General features: G+C 39.9%; 1 protein-coding gene across 13 annotated transcripts in view; it reads right to left on the bottom strand.

The window, feature by feature from the left end:
- ATXN2 (ataxin 2) overlaps positions 1 to 20,329 on the bottom strand; it is a 68,261-nt gene that overhangs the window by 19,772 nt on the left and 28,160 nt on the right. For 5 of the 13 annotated variants that reach the window (XM_034791307.1, XM_034791303.1, XM_034791310.1 and 2 more), the window contains 11 exons: positions 16,389 to 16,586; positions 15,673 to 15,851; positions 13,758 to 13,967; positions 12,116 to 12,298; positions 10,269 to 10,466; positions 9,005 to 9,112; positions 7,025 to 7,095; positions 5,090 to 5,397; positions 4,455 to 4,518; positions 2,691 to 2,843; positions 1,163 to 1,229 (listed from right to left, as the gene is read on the bottom strand). In XM_034791307.1, the coding sequence (XP_034647198.1) occupies positions 1,163 to 1,229; positions 2,691 to 2,843; positions 4,455 to 4,518; positions 5,090 to 5,397; positions 7,025 to 7,095; positions 9,005 to 9,112; positions 10,269 to 10,466; positions 12,116 to 12,298; positions 13,758 to 13,967; positions 15,673 to 15,851; positions 16,389 to 16,586 (1,739 nt within the window). The remainder of the gene's footprint in view (positions 1 to 1,162; positions 1,230 to 2,690; positions 2,844 to 4,454; positions 4,519 to 5,089; positions 5,398 to 7,024; positions 7,096 to 9,004; positions 9,113 to 10,268; positions 10,467 to 12,115; positions 12,299 to 13,757; positions 13,968 to 15,672; positions 15,852 to 16,388; positions 16,587 to 20,329) is intronic. The other 8 variants (XM_034791305.1, XM_034791302.1, XM_034791306.1 and 5 more) reach the window with 6 other exon arrangements.

Genomic DNA, 20,329 nt, shown 5'->3' with positions numbered 1-20,329 from the left:
TCTTACCTAGCACTGCAAAGAAGTCCTGACTGCTACAAGCAGAGACTGCATCTAGTCTAAATATGCACTGTAAGAGCTTGAACACACACACACACACACACACACACACACACACATTCTACATAGCCTTGGATCTCTTAGAAATAGGAGCATGGTTGACTTAAAAAAACTCAAATATATGTTTGGTAACATCAGTATTACCAACCCCAAGTGGTCAGAAATCATACTTAAACAAAACACATTTTGGGTTTTGATTTAGCTTCTGCGGTTTTTGTTTGTTTCATTTTCAGGCTTTTCTCCACAATCATTAGGGCAATAAACTTGATTTTTTTAAATCAAAGCAGAGATGCTCACATGATCAACTGCCTCCAGGAGCTGGGACTTTAAGAGCGCCACCAAATTTCCAAGAGTTGTCAACATTGTAGAATTAGAGTATTATCTAAAACATAGCTATAACAAAAAAGACAGTTCCTGCCTTCCGTTCACTTGAGGTGTATTAATGCAGATAATGCACTTAGCCATACATGCACACTAAATTTTCCAGTTTATCTAGCAACAGCTTTCACTCATTGGAGAACAGTATCTAGCCATAAAAGTATTATGTTAAATCACTTCTGTTATTTAGGTGCAAGAGAGATGAAAAGGGACAGTGAGATACAAGGACTAGCAGCAAACCATTCTAAATAGTGCTCCAGTAGAACAAGGAGGTAAGAAAATAAACCCTTTCCACCAGAGCAGTGTAGAACTTAGTGGAAAGAGTACCATATACAGAAAATATTCTACTAAGTGTAGCTCTGCTGCAAATTGCTAGAAAGAATCCCTCTTTAACAACGTCAACTAACAACATTTAGGACAACATTAGTGATTGAAACAGTCAGCTATTAAAGAATTCAAAATATTTGTAAACATTTTTAAATTTGGTTATCCTGTACTGAATTCAAAGACAAGCAATTCTCCTGTAATCAAGCTTACAGCATTTTTTTTTTAAACACAAAAGCAATGTATTTATCTTTTGCATTGTGATTTTCAAGTATTTGTACCAATTTAATACACATTGATATTAAAGGACATAAATTAACATGAACTGGATAAAAATGTGCATGTCTGTTACCCTATTCATGCTACATGCAGTCTAAAACCAAACAGGCAGTATTATTCTCACCTTTACCTGCTCTATAGGTCTTGGCTTGGTTCACTGGCATGGGAGTCATGGGAATAGGATACAAAGGCTGAAACAAAAGAGAACTCAGTGAAGTTACGGTATGTTTTTGGACAGGTTTTTAAATATATGAGCTTTAGAATTTTCACTCCTGAATCTAACAATACTGTTCAGAACCACCCTGAAATTAGAAATGTTCTTAGTTTTTTTCCTAAGAGCAACTGTACAGTTTTTATTCCCATAATGGTATAAGACAAATGATTATATTAACAGCCTGGGAAGGACAGTGCTTCCCTAATATGTAGGTCTCCATTGCGATGTCAACCCTGAAATAAAAGCTAGCATACCCTAGTTTTCCAGCTCTATTTATAAACTTGTTAAGAGGCTACAGGTAGGTGATCACTGTTATCTATACTACACTCACCTACCCAACACAGAAGAGTAGGAAGATGCTAAGGACGACTTGTAAATAGCACCTTCTTACTCAGAACTAGTCCCTGCGTGTATCCAGAGTACATCTGGATCTGCTGATTTTAGTACACGCTTATTTTTCTCGCTGTCTTTTACTTGTTACTACAGCAGAGCCAACACAGGTGCTGAAGAGTGAGCTGGATCCTATTCTGTCTCACTGATGACTCAAGTTGTAACAATTTCACATACAGAACCAGATTCTGCACTGTTCCATGTCTGAGGTGGTTTAGCAATGGTGATGAGGCATGAGCCAGAAAGAACCCAGCTTCATTTCCATATTCCAGGTTGAGTTTGCAGGACAGATGATTGGAAAAATCTCTTTATACTTGTGGACCAAAAACATTTCCTCTGGAGTCAAGGACACGCAATATAGGCCCAAGTTTTGAAGTCTAGGAGCCTAACTTTAGGCACCCAAGTGCTGCCTGATTTTTCAGAGCTTCTTTTAGTGTAAGTGGGTGGTATTTTACACCTCTGAAAACCAATTGTTTTACCAGCTGTTTAAATGTATAAATTTTAAGGCCAGAAGAGACCATTAGGTCATCTAGTCTAAACTTCTATATAACAGAGGCCAGAGAATTTCACATAGACACCCTCTGCATTAAGCCCACTAATCTGCATGTAGCTAAAGTATTCTTCCAGAAAGGCATCTACCACTTTTATATATTTATATATTTGGTAGCCTATGGCACAAAACTCAGCGCTATCTTCACTAGTATTTGGGCAAGTGAAAGCATGAGGGTAGGTCTGTATATATGAACTGAAGTCCCTTCAAAACCCACTTTTGCAATAACACCTATAAGAAATCAAGCAATATATCAGTTACACTGAGAGGCAATTGGGGAAGTTTTCTATTTTTTAAGTTGCTTACATAAATATTAAACATACATCTGAATAATGGTGTAAATATTGATCACAGAGCACATCTATCCCCGTACAGCACCTGGCACAACACGGCACTAATAGCTTACTTCTGATTTTAAGTCCCACCTCCTATTAATCATCATCTTAAATGTGCCAAGAATATTATATTTAGTTAAGCTGTTAGACAAATCTATTTTACCTGCACGCCTGGGCTCACTGGGACCGGGTACATCATATTTGGTGCAAAACAAACAGGCTGAGTATACACAGGAGTTGGCTGTTGATGACCCACCATAGAAGGGCTAGGCTGAGCTTGTGGACGAGGTGAGGTTGGTGTAGTAGAAGGCTTGGGCTACAAATAAATGAAACAGTTCACTCTGTCAGTGCACAGTTCACTCATGTATGCCATGTATGCCAGTTTTACCTATGCTCAGAGTTTGCTCATGGCAGTCAGATAGGAATGGAACAGGTTGTGCTTCTTTAAAAACAGGCATTTAAAACATGTAAATTCTTTTCACCTGATTGCATGGTGAAGTTAAAAAGACAAAGAAGAAAAGTTTAGCAAGATTTGAAGACTAAAGGCTAGTGCTAGAGTTAGTTTTTTCTGACTCAAAGTACTTCAAAGCAGAAAGGCTTGCTCCTTGAGCAGAGGAGGAGAGCACTACAGAAATGGCACACTGCTGGTGGGGAAGGGGAAGGCAAGGGCAAGGGTTAAGAGCACATTTCCTAGCAGCATCAGTTTTCAAAGATGCCGCAGACCCTCCTTGTGGTAGACTGGATGTAACATTCACAGCTGCTGTTTCCTCACTAGGAGGAGGAAACTTTTCGAGGGAAAGGTGGACTGGCTTTGGACCCGCTGGCAACAGCTCCAGGTAGAATATTGTTGTCAGTCAAGACCAAAATCTTGAAAACCTTCCTAGAGGGCTTGTGACTATCTGTAAATAAGTTCCATTAAGTTAAATACGGTCATCAGAGTTCAGAAGAATGTAATTAAGAACCAGTTTAGACAACGGGGGAGGGAGGGGATGTGAGGATATGTGGTGAAGATCTGAAGGAAATATAATATGGCCTCCCAAATGGTCACTCAGACCTGGTATCTAAGACAGCCTTTTTTATTAAATAAAATAGTACTCCACATTTGGTGTAGTCTGTTGTTTACTGAAATATAGTGAACCACTTTCAAAATGTGTTATGGTTTGATGTACCGAACTGCTGTTCTTAAAAACCCTGAGAATTAATCTGGTACACTGTTAAATTATGAAGGAGGATTGGTCAGAGACACAAAGGCTAGGTCTACACTACCCACCTGAATCGGCGGGTAGAAATCGACCTCTCGGGGATCGATTTATCGCGTCCCGTCGGGATGCGACAATCGATCCCCAAATCGACGCTCTTACTCCACCAGCGGAGGTGGGAGTAAGCGCCGTTGACAGGAAGCCGCAGAAGTCGATTTTGCCACCGTCCTCACAGCGGGGTAAGTCGGCTGCGATACGTCGAATTCAGCTACGCTATTCACGTAGCTGAATTTGCGTATCTTAAATCGACTCCCCCCTGTAGTGTAGATGTACCCAAAGGGTATGTCTACACTTCAAATGCTAGAGCAGCACTGCTTTAGCGCTTCAGCGTAGACACTACTTACACCAATGGGAGGGGCTCTCCCATCGGCATAGGTAATCTATCTCCTTGAGAGACAGTAGCACTGTCTTCTACACCAGGGGTTGGGTTAGCACAGCTACATCTCTCAGGTGTGTGGATTTTTTTTTTTTTTTTTTTTTTTTAAAACAGCCCTGAAAAAGGTAGCTACGTCTATGTCAATTCCCAGTGTAGACCAGCCCTCAGACTCAACTAGCAGAATACAGCGTACTTGACCCACGTGTACAAAGAAAAACAATATTACTGTGCAATTACTTGAGAGGTTGTATGTCACCACATGCAATATCGCTTAATACAAATATCAACTTACTTGAGCAAAAGATCGAGGGTTGAACTCCTTTGCATTGGGATTAAGTGTTGATTTCCTAACTTGCCTACACACAAAAACACACAAAAGGATTTAAAGTTCAGAGATATTCCTTCACAAACATTTCCCCTGAAGTCTTCCACAGTTCAACTGTTAGAGTTATTAAAATCCCATCACAACATAAAAATATTGTCAGATTAGGTTTACAACTGAGAAGACTTATGGGAAACTAAGGGGCACATGGCTAATCACACTATATGGAAAGAAAAAGGAAAAAGTCATCTACTACACTTATTTCTACAAAGCACATTTTAGATGGTGCTTAGTCTGATTGACAAAGGGACAGCGTTTAGACAGATGAGTGCAGGATTAGGTAGCAGGAGGACCAGAGTTCTAGCTCGGCCACCAACCTGCAGCGTGTCTTTGGCCAAGTCATTTAACTTCTGCCTCGATTTCCCCATTTGTAAAACGCAGATGTTTACCCACCTAACTCAGAGGCGTTGTGAAGATTAATTCGTTAATGTAAAGTCCTATATAAATACTAAGAGTTAATTTTTTCAAACAGTAGCTCTCCCCTTTGCAGGGGATTTTAAAAACAGAACACACCTGATTTGCTTATTAAGAACACAATTACTTACTCAGAGGTATCTTTCTTCTCTTCTTTATCCTCTTTATCTTGTTTACTTCCAGGTCCAGATGTCTGTACACCCTGAGAGGTTACCTCTGGCCCTCGCTTCTGCTCAGAGCTACTACTAGTTGATGGAGAAATACTGGGACTATTCGATTTGCTACTGCCACTGTTAGAGTTCGCATTACTGCTGGTTTCAATGACAGATTCTTTAGAGTTTGATTCTGTTTTCTCTTTAATCACATCTCTGGATTTTTCACCTTCTCGATTTTTGTTTAGCAGTTGATCCACAGTCTCTGGGGTGGAACTTGGCTGTAACTGAAAGCACCAATAGTTAACACTTTTGATAAATATCATCCCTATGCACGATACAGAAAACACATGAATTACTACCAACAATACTTATGCAATCAAAAAGGAATTTCCATAAACTGTTCAGCTGTAGGAACCTGAAATTATTTTAACAGGTTTCATCACTAAAAACAGAAATAAGCACACATATGTGATGAATCTATAAACTTAAGGAGGCTTAGATGAATGAACGAACTTGATGGGATTGAAGAAGTTTCCTTTTCATTTTCTAATGAAGGTACAAATCACAGCAACACCTAAGTAGTACTAGACACTATTCAATACAATGTAACAGTAACACTTAATGATGAGATAGCAATTTAAGAAGCCATTTTTGCCCCCAGATAGCTAAAAGGTTCAATTAAATGTTTTAAGTTAGGCAAACTATTAGATATATTATGGCATAGCTGCTTTTGGGATTTAGAGGTTCTCTGGGAGGGAAGATGTGCAACATAGCTACATCACAGTTAATTATACATGCCCCAAGTGCTCTAGCGATTTACAGTGAGACACAAAAGGGTTCCAACAGACAGTATCTAAATTACCATATATACTCGTTCATAAGTCCAATTTTTTTTTAGGAAAAAAGGGAAGCACCAGAGACGGGGGTTGGCTTAGGGGAACGGGTATAGAGAGGGAGAGGTGGGACACAGCCCCTCCCGCAACAGAGGGAGCAAGGAGAGGCAGCGCAGCCAGCAGAGACAGAATGGAAGAGGTGGGGCCAGAGTCTCTCCACTTCTGGCCACACTGCTCTCCCCCCAGCCTCCAAAGCAGCTACAGCTCCGGGGCTGGCAGGCTGCAGCCGTGCCGCTCGGCCTCGCCCCCCAGAGCAGGCTGTGGCTGCGCTGCCCTGGCACCGGAGCACACTGCGGCCACGCCACCTGGCCTGCCAAATCAACTCCAGCCAGGTCAGAGACATCCTCCCCTAGCCCTCCCCAGATAAGGTGGGAAGGGATGGGATGGAGAGAGTGTGGGGGTCCCAGGCTAGGGGTGGGGTCATGTGGGGGATGGTCACATGGGTTACTCCCCTGACTCCCAGCTTCTCCCCCCAGTTGCTGTCCCAGCCCGTCAGGGTAAGCAGCTGGCGCGCCGGGACACTTTGTTTACTTAGGTTTACCTCTGTGCCTGTGGATGCTCGAGGTAAACAAACCATCTCGGACCACCTGATGGCCCGGGAGCCAAATTTTGCTGACCCCCTGAATTATAGGGTTGGCTTATGAACGGGTTATAAAAATTTTCCATTTTTACTTATCTATCAGGGGGGGGGGGGGTCGGCTTATAAACGAACCGGCTTATGATCAAGTATATACGTTATAATCTGCATTTTACATATGCGTAATAGTCTGAGTCACTTAAGTACCACATACAGATTAAAGGAGAGTCAGCACTGACTTTGTTTATATTGGCTTGTGTCACGATCTTATATGAATATGTTTGTTTGAATGACATTCCAATATGTACTCATTAATTTAAGGGCCTATTTTCCTATTGATAAATATGCTCAACTCCTTAACTGAAAATATAGATGCACATCAAAGGAAAAGGACGGTATAAAACTCTCTTTTTAGTCAACACCCACATGAAAGACACTTACCCTAAAGTCATTCTTAAATTTCTTTAAATCATCAATCTGTTTTCTGTGTTCTGAAGCAGCTGAAGATACACCTGCCGAACATAATATACACATGAAAAACCCAAACTCCTACTCCACATAAAACAAAACTTATAATAACTAGAGTCATGTCAGTAACACAAATATCATGTTTCCAAGAAAGAAAGAAAGATAATGCCTTTGATTGGGAAAGTTGTTGTTACTCCAATGGGAGCAAACATTCAGTGGCAATTCTAATCCAAATCACTGCATAAGAGAAATTGAAAAGCCCTAAGGGCTGAACTGATTGATCAGTTATCTAAGTGCTCCCTTAAATACATTACACTTTGGGGATTTTAAGTTACATTTTGTGCTTTATCTGCAGAGATCCTTAAATTTAGTTACAATGCAGCCTCCAGAATCTTGAGCTGTACTAAAGAGGAAAGATACAGTAACGTATCAACCTCCTACCCATGTTTCTAAACAAAGCAGAGAGAGAAGTAGAAGCAGCTCTGTATCTCAAGAAACTGCAGCCACTCACTCCTGTTTCCCCAAACTGAAGCAGTCTTGTTCAATTCTGCTTTTCCCACTCTCAAATTAGTTGTGAGAGCACCCTTGCTTTTAAACCATTTGAAGTACAGGACTGTTAATCTTTTTATGGAGACCACCCAAAAAAAACAGGTTCTGTGCTTTATATTACTAGAACCTACAACAGAATGACAGCAGGCCATAATTCACAATAAGGAACACACATACACACGTAATACAACATCAAGTTACAAATTTAAAATAAACAAGGAAATGCAAGTGTTCTAACTTTAATACAAAACAATTTGGCCTAATTAGTAATTCAAAGTACAACCTGTGTGCAAGTTAACTACAAAAACTAGAGCTGACTGAATAATTGACTAGGTCAATGAATTTTTCTGAATAACCATTAGTTGTTAATTTTTCCACTCACATTATTCAGCCATTTCTAGGAAACATAACTTCTGCATTTCATATTTTAAATTTGCAACATTACTGTAGATCTTTGTGCTTATTTTCTTTAAAAAAAAAAAAGAAAGAAAAAAAACCTGCTGCTTCATTGTAGCTATAGTTTTACACAACAACTCCACAAACTGCATTCTTAAACACACAAAAATCCTTACCCCTGAAACCAGGGTTATTTTTTGGCAGATCCATACGTTTTTGCTACACCACACTCTAGATACAGGAAAACCTAGATGTAGAGCTAAGGAACTCTGCAATGCACTCTGTCAGACGCCAATGCAATAATATAACCTTAAAGTTTACATTGCATATGGCCAAAAATATTAAAATGTTAAGACTAGAGACTAAACTGAAAAAAATTAATAATCACAGAATATCAGGGTTGGAAGGGACCTCAGGAGGTCATCCAGTCCAACCCCCTGCTCAAAGCAGGACTAATCCCGAGACAGATTTTTGCCCCAGAGCCCTAAATGGCCCCCTCAAGGATCGAACTCACAACTCTGGGGTTTAGCAGGTCAATGCTCAAACCACTGAGCTATCCCTCCCCCCATAGAAGATTTTTTTGAGACCTATGAGCAACTACGGAGCAGGTTATAAAGAAACCTGAATCAAAACCATACATTTATTTTTTGTTACTCTGAGACCTATAATATCCAAGAAGCAAAAATCTTATGTATCATGAACATAATACTTAAAAGGGAAACTCTGGTCCATTTAAGCTTGGTTAAAAACAAGGTCTTTACAAAACTAGTCAACAGAAGTGTTTCCATATTTTATTTTAATTTTGATGGAATGGTTAAAGAATAATAATCCCTCTGCAAAGTTCACTTTCACAGCTGCATGAACAAAAATTCTTACCTATAGAAAGCTGAAGCACCTGCCTAAAAGTCACTCTAATAAGATGTTAACTTCACTAGTTGATACTGGGATTTGTGCTTACAATTCCTTAAATTACTCTAAAAATATTTAAGGGAACTTTTAGATACAAACCTTTGTTTTCAGATTTAGGAAAGCTAGGAGAAATCTCACTTGGCTTAGCATTTTCCTTGTTTCCAGCTGCAGAATTCTGCCTCTGGTCCTGAAGCCTGGAATCTTTGGCTAGAAATATAATTTCAATTCAAAGTTACTTTCAAATATATATATTATGTATAGACACACACCTCAAAGAAGATGGTAAGAACTGCAGGGGAAGAAATATTTGAGGGAAAACTTTAGGCCAGAAGAGAGCATAAGAGGAAGGAGAGGAAGCTAAGAACCATTTTACATTTATGAAAATTCTGTTAAAGGTAAGCTGCAAAGGAAAAAAAAATAGGCTTAATTTTTTTAAATGCTTTATGATGTTTAATGAGAACCTGGGGAAAAAAATTGCATTTTACATTAGAAATTCAGGGCCTGCCTGGGCTGAAGGACTATGGTGACTTGAGAACTAGTGAAAAGAACTCACAACAGTCAAGTGAAAGATTTAAACAGTTTGGATAAAGAAAGCCACTGTTAGAAAAATGAACCGCCTGGGCTCTTCAATTAAGGTTTTACAGATGTTTGGGAGTTCTGAGACCTTCAAGCATTCTGCTAACAAAAAATTGATTTTATATTGCTGATATTTTGGGCACAAGAAAAGGCTGCAAATTCAGTTTTTAAAAAAATCTTTTCCGGTCACCTTTAACTAAGTATGACAATAACTGTATGCTACACATTCTGTTAAGAGAAATACAGAGGAATGGGGAGAAGTTTATTAGGCTTGGTCTACATTTAAAATATGCGTTAGCATAGCTATATCAGTCAGAGACATGAAAAAAAAAAAAAAAAAAAAAAAAAAAACAAGAACAACCTCACAACCGTGACTGACACAGCTATGCCAACAAACCCCCCCAGCACAGATGCAGACAGAAGAGTGCTTCTGCTGCATAGCTAACGTTATCCAGATGTGATGTTCCTACACCAGCAGAAAAAATTCCTTCTGGCGGTGTATGCTGCATCTACAGTAGGGGCTATGCCACACTAGCTATGCGAACACCGGCTCTGTAGTGTAGACATAGCCTTAGCCTATCAAAACGTTTTTCAGCAGTGTTGCTGTGTAAGATACCCACCCCCACATTCAACTGACTATATACAGTGGAACACAATGCAATCAAATGCACAAAACAGAAGAAAAATTTTGTTTCTAATAGGAAAGAAGTGTAGTGTTTGGGTCAGTATATCCTTTCCCTTCACTTGAGACTAAAACTGAAGAATTTCAAGTATCAGGACAGTTTACCTTCACTGGATGGGGTAACTGCTCTATTGGATGCAGGACTGGCAGGAGTAGGAGATGCAGCTGGGACAGGCATGGCAACTGATTCAGTAGGAATAGTACCAGCTTGCGGAGAGGACAGAGCTGGCCCAGCTGGAGTACTTCCAACACTGCTCTGTCTTGGCGACCTAGGCCTGTGTGTTTTAGGGGATAATCTTGGAACTAGAATAAATAGAAACAATAGTTATAGGATAGTTGAGCCCCTATAGCTGTTAAGTGCTTAAAAGAAAAATGAAGCCTAAGAACATGCTTTAAAAATAGTTAGTGCAACATAATACAATTATTGAAAACCTGTTTACCTTTCAGGTACATTTCTTAGTTCTTTATAATGCAGCATTTCAGATTACATGTAGGATTTGTCTGCAGAAAGATTCCCTCAATACACAATCACTGCCCTGCAGTCCTACAACGAAGCTGCAATTCCAAATCGGTCCAACCATAACAGCTCAGATTAACACACAGTTTCAGGCACAGCAAAAGAGGTGGCCCGCTATACAAACAAATGTAAAACACTTTTTTAAAAGTGACTGAAGGATATGAGTATCTTACACATGACTTGCTTTATACGCTCCTCTTTAGAGATTGATGCCTACTGGGAAACTGAAGTATTCCACTGAGACAGATACTTCTATATGAAATTTGCTGCCACCCCACAAGTTCTATAACTAAGAAGAAATAGATGCATACAGAATAAATATTCTTTAGGAGACCACCTGGCTCCTCCAGCCTATTCCTTGCCATATATTATAATCTACTTTGACATTGATTATCTTGAAAGCAACTAGCTGTGATGCCAGAAGATTGTGACTTCAAGAGAGACAAAAGAAAAAGGACTAAAAAAATATCCTGTTTTCATGTTAATAGCCCTATTGTAAGTTAATAAAAAAAGAAGAAAAATCACCAAGGAAAGTGACAGAATTGTACTAAAATAGAAAGCTTAAGGCAGCAGGTCTAAGAAATAGTCTTAGTCTATCAAAATGTGGCTATGCATTACAAAATGACAATCTAGTCACATATTCTTTCATTAAAACAGTGTCACCATTGCACAATCTTCTAGAGGTCTAGCAGTGCTAAGCTTCAAGTTCCAGACTATATCTCACTTGTTGGGGGCTGACTGTTGCTAACTCACTAAGACACAGTCCACACTATAAAAGAGTTTAAAAGCCTCTAGAGTAGACATTCAGTGTCATAAAAATAAGCTTTAAATACTAGGCCTTCAATTAAGAGGCTGTTAACTGAAAATTCTGATTGAAAGAATTCAGAGCTAGAACAGAACGAGACAGACCTATTTGTACTGACTGTACACAGTAATCCTGATTTATAAGAATGGAAAGGAAGCAATTTAAAACGTAGGACAGTTTTAAGAGAAACATGTAATTTTGAATTCCCTTATAAAGGCTTCACCTTAAGTAGAACTCCAACTTTTCTTGGTCTATCACTCTTACTTTCCCCTCTCTACCCAAGGTTCTTGTTCATATACAACTGCACATGAATTTAGTCACACAGCAGTTACTGAGGTATAGTTGTGGGAATGGGGCCTATACACTGTTACTCGCCTCTTCCAATAGCTTTCTTAGGACTACACTTCCTTTCAGCTAACTCCTAGGCATTTTCCTTCCTTTCAATTATGTTTAATTGCAGCAAACAGTTGACGGAACAACCCCTTTGAAGTTAAGGCAATAATACAATCATTTAGCAGATCTGATGTTTATTCAAAGGCTGAACTGCCTGGAAGTTTAAGATTCTGCTTAACATTAATATTCTAAAAACATCCCTGGAAAACCATCTGCAATAAGCCAAGCTATACCTACCCCCACTGACAACTGATGACCACGTCCCACCTGATGGGCTGCCTCGTGCCACTGTAGAAGTAGATGCTTCCCCTGGTGCATTATGAGATACAAATTCTAAGCCACTTGAAATTGTACCCCTACCAGTAGAGACTCTGTGACCTCGAGGGTGCCGTTGTGCCTTAGGAGACATCCGTGGTGGCCCTGGGAAGAAGAACACATCCCCACACTATGAATACCTAATATCTCTCTTACTGTAAGTGTAGCTAAGTTTACTATCCATTTTTACAACTGGATCTAAGCTCCAACTCCAGTAAGCTCTAGTAGGACAATAAAGTAACAATAGGTGTTGACCATAACCGGGGTTCCATGGGTTCAGGGCAATTGGACACATGGGTGAATATTACTGGTCCAATCAATCTAGGAATCCTAACTTGCCAATCATCTTGGTATCGGAGCATGAATTCTCTAGCAGTTACAAGCTTCATTAGCCTTTAACAAAAAAATTTTGAAGCACCAATTTACTTCCTGAGAAATTTTAAATTCAAGAATTATGTGCATTTTAATATTGCTTACTGTGACCTGAGCCAAACAAACTAGTCTACTAACTTCCTCTGGAGGAGTGTTGAAACCTGAACCATCTAACATGCTTCATTCCACACTTGTTGAATCAGAGCAGATAAAAAAAAAAAAAAAAAAAAAACCACAGTGGAACTTGCATGCTGGATTCTCAAGATTTTATTTAGTCACTAAGGCTAGCAATGATAGCCAAAAGCAATGAAGGAAACTCCTGCGGGTATGTCTATTACCATCATCTTTGAAAGAGATGATCTTGAGATTCTAGCAGGGAAGTCGCAGCATATTAGTAATGGATTCAGCTGATCGGAGATTGCTGTGTCCCTTACTGAAGTTTCTGCTGAAATATCTATTTTGAGGGGCCATCAACTTTCCAGTTAGTGCACTGGTATGCAGTATTGTCTATTTCTTTACATGATTTGACTATGAATCACACATTCATGAGGTGCCTATCACCATAATACTGGAGTGCACCATATATAAATTTAGTTCGAACACTTCTTCACGTATAACTATGAGATTGAAGAATGTGATCCTTTACATGTACTGTTAGCTACCAAAGGTATACCACGCTGCTGCCCCACTGATGTAGGCGTCAATTATGTCAATATTTTCTACAGGTTCATTTTTAAAGTAACTCATTCTAATCTCTTTTCACAGTGCACTTTTATCAAAAACAGGATTTGGGGATCTGTGAGTAAGCAGTTGGAATGAGTCTGGTTAACTGTTGTATGTGGTACAACATGACAAAATGCTTGAGATTTTTAGAGCAATCCTAAAAATAACATTCCTAAGAAAGCCTTCTAAAAAACTGCCAGGCCCTGTGTGTTGCCGTTTGCTAGGTTAAGACACTGAGCAGCGTTACAAAGCTGAGTTTATTTCATACCAACTCGGGAAATTTCACAGCTTTATATTTTGTTTTTGTAAAGTTTCTTTAAATAAAAAGGTTAATAGAAATAGTCTGATAAACTAAAGTTAAACACAAATTATAGGTTAAGTAATGAAGAGGAAAAACAATTTTGTAATTAAACTCACAAAGGAGTTAAACAAAGACAAACAAAAACATGAACAAATTGTGGTATTGTACCTTCTGCAGACATGCGTTTAGGCATAGTAGAGACAGGAGCTGGAGAACCATGAGCAGAGGGGTGAGACGGGGGCCTGGACGGCCGCGAGGGGGGCCTGGAGGGCGGCCTTGTAGGGGTGGCTGCCCGAGGTGGAAGAGAGTTGGGACCTGACTGGTAGCGAGAAGGTGGGCGAGAGGAAGGAGATGGGCAAGGCGATGGCCAGGGAACACCTGACAGAACAAATGATATGAAGGAAAGTATAAAAACTAAAGAAAAATTATGGGGGGAAAAAGGTAAACAGAAAAAAAAGTAAAATATGACAAAATGATTTTTCATATGATTAACCCTTTGGGGACAAATTCATTCATTTCTACAAGTGGTAGAATGATCCCTGTTAGGTTGTTTTCCCCTCTTCGAGATTGGTCAAATTTAATATCTGAATGGCTCATGAGCTCCCCAAAGGGTTAATTTAGGATCTACAAATACTACTGAGGAATAGATAGTTAAAGCTTAAAGCTTAATCTGTTAGCCTGTTTATATACATGTTTCTCAGGACACATTTCTCTAGATAAGATGCATAAATAGCTACTAAAGGATCTCATACAATGATTCACATACAGTATTGACTATGCAAGCTATTACTTATCAAACTTAATGACAATGAGCGATACCAACTATAGAAAGTATATCTTTACAAAAAACAGCGGTGTTCAGTGTCTGAAGTCTGACATTTGTGCCCCTACCACTTTCGTAGAGGGCTTATTTAAAATTTGTTTTTGAAACAAAGCAACCAACTTCCTAATTTAAGAACATAATGCATAAACTTCTGACTGATGTACATTCAATAAACTAATACAATGAACAATACAGGCACGAAATGTAGATTTCAAACAAAATTTATACTGTTTGGGCAGTAGTTGAGTGCTGCAGATCAGAACGTTTAAAGGAAAAATATTTAAATAGTAAACATCACTTACCTTTATCTAGGTATTGCCCAGGTCTCCTCCCCAGAGTGCCACACTTGAGTATTATGTGCTGTTTTATTTCTCCACATCTTTAAATGTTAGGTTTTTTAAAAAAAATCAAAGTATTCCAACGAGGCTGGCGTATTACTGAACTCAATAAGCAACACATGCCAACAACTGAACGTCCAGTTCGCAGCATATAGGACTCAATTAGCTCTGTTAAAGGAAACAGTGCTGCACTTCGCTCAGTTACAGATATATATATAGGTACACAAACGTACACACAGCCGAAGATACTCAAGAGTATTTATCTGGAGAGAAAACTTCTGGAGACCTTCCCTCTCTACCCAGTTGTTTTTCCTTCCTACTGCATATCTTAATCACGCCACACTAACTCACACCGAAATCAATGGGTCCTTTACACTGCTTTCAGAGGAAGTTGGATTGGGTCCTCATACAAGAGTGCCAAGTGCTATTTCTTCTTATACTGCTGCCTCTTTCCCAAGTCACACCAGAGACTAGTTTGACATCTGGAGATCAGTACTTCAACTCTTCTCACACCCACCCACAACACAAAGCTGATAGTCACTAATTTAATACGTACAAGACTTCATGTAACACTACAGAAACATGTATCAGTCATCTAAAGGTCCATCTTCCCCTTCAAGTTTAAGGTGTTTTAGCAGAAGATAAACAAATTAAGTTCTCAGCTGCATGAAACTACCCACAATGTAGTTGAGCAAATATTTAAGTGTTCATTATCAGATAGCAATAAAAGGTTAAACCAGAGTGAAAACCATGAACTCTATATACTAGAGTGACTTATCCTTGGAAAAAGGAACATCAGTTTTTGCTATTTTAGTTGTATGATGGTTTTGTGATCAGTATTTCACATAACTTCATAGTTGCCACATTTTTAGAAACAAGAAGTCACTCAATTAAGACTCATTGATTTAACTGAGATACTTGCCTCCATTAACTACTCTTTGGTCTGCTCCAGAATTAGGACTAAAGTCTGAAGTATGGGATCCAGATCTTGAAATTGAGGGGCCCGATCCAGACTGGCCCATCCTTGGTGAATTTTGTCTGCCTCCTCCCCAGGACAGAACATCTCTATTTCGTTGTCCAGTTGGAACATACTTGCTTTCCCTGGAACAGAAAATTCCTTTCAGTGTTATAGCCAGAGATGGAAAATAAGCAATTATCTGACCAGTCAAAGAACAAATAAACTTTACTTGTATGTACCTTCCCCACTCCAATCAAAATGAAGGTAAATCCTACACCTCCTAGTTCAAATTTTGTACTCTTTTAATGGTTTAATTTCAGAACAAAAAGAATACTTACATATAGTATCGACAGCTACGTACTGCATGTAAGCCCTCACAGTGTGGTTTCTATAATCCTGCAGGACGCTCGATAATTTAATGCTGAATTTTCAAGGTTTTTTGGGGTATTTTAGATGCTTTGATATGTGACATGCAGAGCCTACATTGCTATTTCCTGAAGTTTGTGTGAATTCAATACACTGATTACACGGTTTCTTCCCTACTCTCAAGACAATTTGTCTTTTCTTTTTTAAAAACAGCCATAATAACTGGCAAAGACAAATAAGTCTCAATGAGTAAATTACTACTGTACTACGTTTATCTTTAACAAACTATGAGTAGTATTTTTCCCTTTAAATACCTAGTGTTCACACCATGTCCTTCTCGTTCACTTGAATTTCTCTGAACAGCAGTATATTTTTCTTCTTCTGTCCGGTCATCGTTTTCCAAGGCAACCCGAGCTTTGTACTGGGCACTTGATTCAATTTCTTCTGCTAACTGAGCTGCTCTTGCTTCCCGTTTTAAAAATTCTTCTGAATTATCCCTCTCTAAGGGCACCCTAAAAGACACAATGGGAAGGCAGAGAAAAATATATTTGAAATTTATAAGTGTACAGATAATCCACAAAAAAATACATTTACATAAAGCTAAGTTTAACAAACCCACAAGAACAAGAAAACAGTTCAAGATGAAATGAAAGGTTGTTTTTTAACCTACACGTTATTTCTAATTTTAGAAATTGGCCAAATTCTAAGTTATTTCCTTGCTGACCAAAGTCCGAGTTCAAGGTGCAGCATTCCCCCCAGGACTAAAGATGTCCTTCATCACTAATGCCAAGTGAGACTCCAGTTTTCTACACTGTTAAAGATAGGAGAATTAGCTATCAAGAACTAAAGTTAAGGTTGTTTCTCCTTTCAGTTCAACTCTAAAGCTGAAGCTCTATAACTGGAATTTCCAGAGGATCCCAAGGAAATAAGGCATTCAAGTCCTTTTGAAATTCAGTGGAAGTAATCATCAGTAGGCGAGGACTGATCAGAAGTTTCCAAAAAGGGCGAGATGTGATCAGTAGGGATACCAGACCCTTCTTAGCCACATTGGTGCAATCAATGAGGCTCTGGATCAATCTTGTTTGATCTTGTTGAGTACCTTTAACAGTAGCAGTGTTCATACAGAAGTGCTTTCACCCATGAGATGAGGAACATGTCTCTGATGGATTGGGGATCAAGCCTCCCTCCAGAGCAATACCTGATGCATTTTGCACTGGTTGCCATAGCAAACAGATCAACCTCCGGGAACTCCTAGACTATGAATATTATGTGGAGAACTCGTAGTTTAGGAAGAAACATCTGGTGAGGTTGCCTGCCGTGGTGTTCTGAATACCTGGCCTGTAAGAAGCTCAGATGACTATGTGGTTGGCTATGTACCAATTCCAGAGTTTTATCACTTTGGCACAGAGAGATGGAGGAACATGTGCCTCCCTGATGGTTGATATAATACATACATACTACGTTTTCTGGCATTATCTTTACTGATTTCAATTTGATTAGTAGTAGACAGTGTAGACAAGCATTTTTGATGGTTCTCAATTCCAAAAGATTGATATGGAGAAGCTATTCTTGTCGAGACCACTTTCCCTGTACCTTGTGAGATCTCAGATGTGCCCCTCCAACCCAAAAGTGAAGCACCTGATGTTATCACTACGGTAGGGGGAATCTGCAAGCATGGAACACCTGTGAAGGTTTTGGTCCTTACGCCGGTGGAGTGATCGTAGAACCCACAGTGGAACAAACGGTGAGAGGTCTAGACTGTGTTCGCTTGGTTTGTAAATTGTTCGAAGCCATGCCTGTAGATCTTGGAGGTGTAGTCTGGCATGCTGCAGTACAAAGATGCATACTGACATATCTCTTACTGCTACCTAGCACTGCCCTGAATCTTTGAGATGAGATGGACAGGGAGAGAAATCTGCTGGATAGTAGGTAAGCTGAGAGCCGGCACTAGGCATAAGCAGACTAAGCAATTGCTGAGAGCCCCAACCCGCTCAAGGGAGCCCCTATTAATGTGTGTTTGGGAGGGCCCAAAAATATTCCTGTTTAGGGCCCCCAATGGGTTAGTACTGGCAGTGGATAAGCACTGCTTCTCACTGCATCCAGGGAAGCTCCTACAAAATCTATACTCTGTAGTAGAGTCAAAACTGACTTTTCTAGGTTGATTTGAAGGCACAGGCTGGGAAACAGGGAACACATGATCTTTACTGATGTCAACACTTCTCAACACAATCTGCCCTGATCAACCAATCACCCATGAATGGGAAAACTATTATACCCAAACAACGTAGGTGACTGGCAATCACTGCCAGAATCCTTGAAAATACCCTCAGTGCTGAAGATAGGCCAAAAGGGCGCATCGTGTATTTATAGCTCTTATTTTTTAGAAAACAAACTACTTGTGTGAAGGGTAATTAGTGACATGAAATATGCATCTTGTAGGTCTAGAGTTGCAAACCAATCTCCTACTTCTAATAGAAGGAATTATTGTTGCAATTTCTGTTGCTTTACATATTTGTTTAGAGACCGGAGATCTAAAATTTGCCTCCACCCTCCATTCTTTTTTGGAATCAGGAAGTACTCTGAATTGAATACTCTTCCCCTGTGTTGCACAGGAACTGGCTCTATGTGTTCCTAAATGTAGAAGAGAGGTCACCTGCGGCTCTAGCAACTGGTCATGAGAGAAGTCCCTGAAGAGGGGAGAGACAGATTTGAAACAGCGTAACCATATGTTATAAACTTCCAGGGCCTATTTGTCCAACATTATATGCTCCGATGCACCCTGAAAATGAGAAAGGAGGCATCTGAAAGGAGGGAGGGAGGGAGGGAGCCAAGATGCTGCAGCTATAAGAACTTGTCAGTTGAATGGTTGAGACTTTCATAGATTCATAGATTATAGGACTGGAAGGGACCTCGAGAGGTCATCGAGTCCAGTCCCCTGCCCGCATGGCAGGACCAAATACTGTCTAGACCATCCCTGATAGACATTTATCTAACCTACTCTTAAATATCTCCAGAGACGGAGATTCCACAACCTCCCTAGGCAATTTGTTCCAGTGTTTAACCACCCTGACAGTTAGGAACTTTTTCCTAATGTCCAACCTAGACCTCCCTTGCTGCAGTTTAAACCCATTGTTTCTGGTTCTATCCTTAGAGGCTAAGGTGAACAAGTTCTCTCCCTCCTCCTTATGACACCCTTTTAGATACCTGAAAACTGCTATCATGTCCCCTCTCAGTCTTCTCTTTTCCAAACTAAACAAACCCAATTCTTTCAGCCTTCCTTCATAGGTCATGTTCTCAAGACCTTTAATCATTCTTGTTGCTCTTCTTTGGACCCTTTCCAATTTCTCCACATCTTTTTTAAAATGCGGCGCCCAGAACTGGACACAATACTCCAGCTGAGGCCTAACCAGAGCAGAGTAGAGCGGAAGAATGACTTCTCGTGTCTTGCTCACAACACACCTGTTAATACATCCCAGAATCATGTTTGCTTTTTTTGCAACAGCATCACACTGTTGACTCATATTTAGCTTGTGGTCCACTATAACCCCTAGATCCCTTTCTACCACTCCACCAAAACTGTCGCTTGGAGGACACAGAAGGCTGAGAAAATGTAGCTGAAGGAGGTTTCTTGAGTATCTTAGTTTCTTTGCTGGGGGTTCAGAGGGTCTACAATACTTTGAATATGGGTCTGGGCGTGTTCTTTGGACTGCCTGAGACCTACTAAATCTCTTTTTTCTTTACAAGAACGTAAATCCCTAGGGATCGCAGCATGGCTCTTGAGTCCTTTAAAGTGTGAAGAGATGTATTAGTTAAGTCCACAAAGAGCTTGCAAGCATCAAAGGGTAAGCCTTCGAGAATACTCAACCTCTCTTGTAAAGCCCAGCAGCTGTACCCAAGACACTCTTCTCATGACCCATGCAGTGAAGAGGGACCATGCTGCAGGATCTGCCGCAGCCAAGGAGGCCTGGAGTGATATCTTTGCCAGGAACGGACCTTGTATAATGGATTTAAACTGGTCCCAATTCATCTGGTAGATGCTAACTCATAACACATTTAATTATATTAGTGAAACAGTTGTATTTTCCCATGAGTGCCTGACGGTTTGTTATCCTGAAGTGTGGCTGAAGCGTAAGATTTACAACCAAAAAGCTCAAGCCTGTGGTGGGTCCCTACTGTACAGGGTGGACTTCAAGTTATGCTGTCTGCCTTGTTCATTAACAGCCTCCACTACTAGAGAATTCAGAGCTGGGTGAAA

This window comes from Trachemys scripta, chromosome 15 (assembly GCF_013100865.1).
Source record: "Trachemys scripta elegans isolate TJP31775 chromosome 15, CAS_Tse_1.0, whole genome shotgun sequence".
NCBI lineage: Eukaryota > Metazoa > Chordata > Testudines > Emydidae > Trachemys > Trachemys scripta.
The sequence above is the reverse complement of the archived record's forward strand: the minus strand, read 5'-3'. Positions and strand labels throughout refer to the sequence as shown.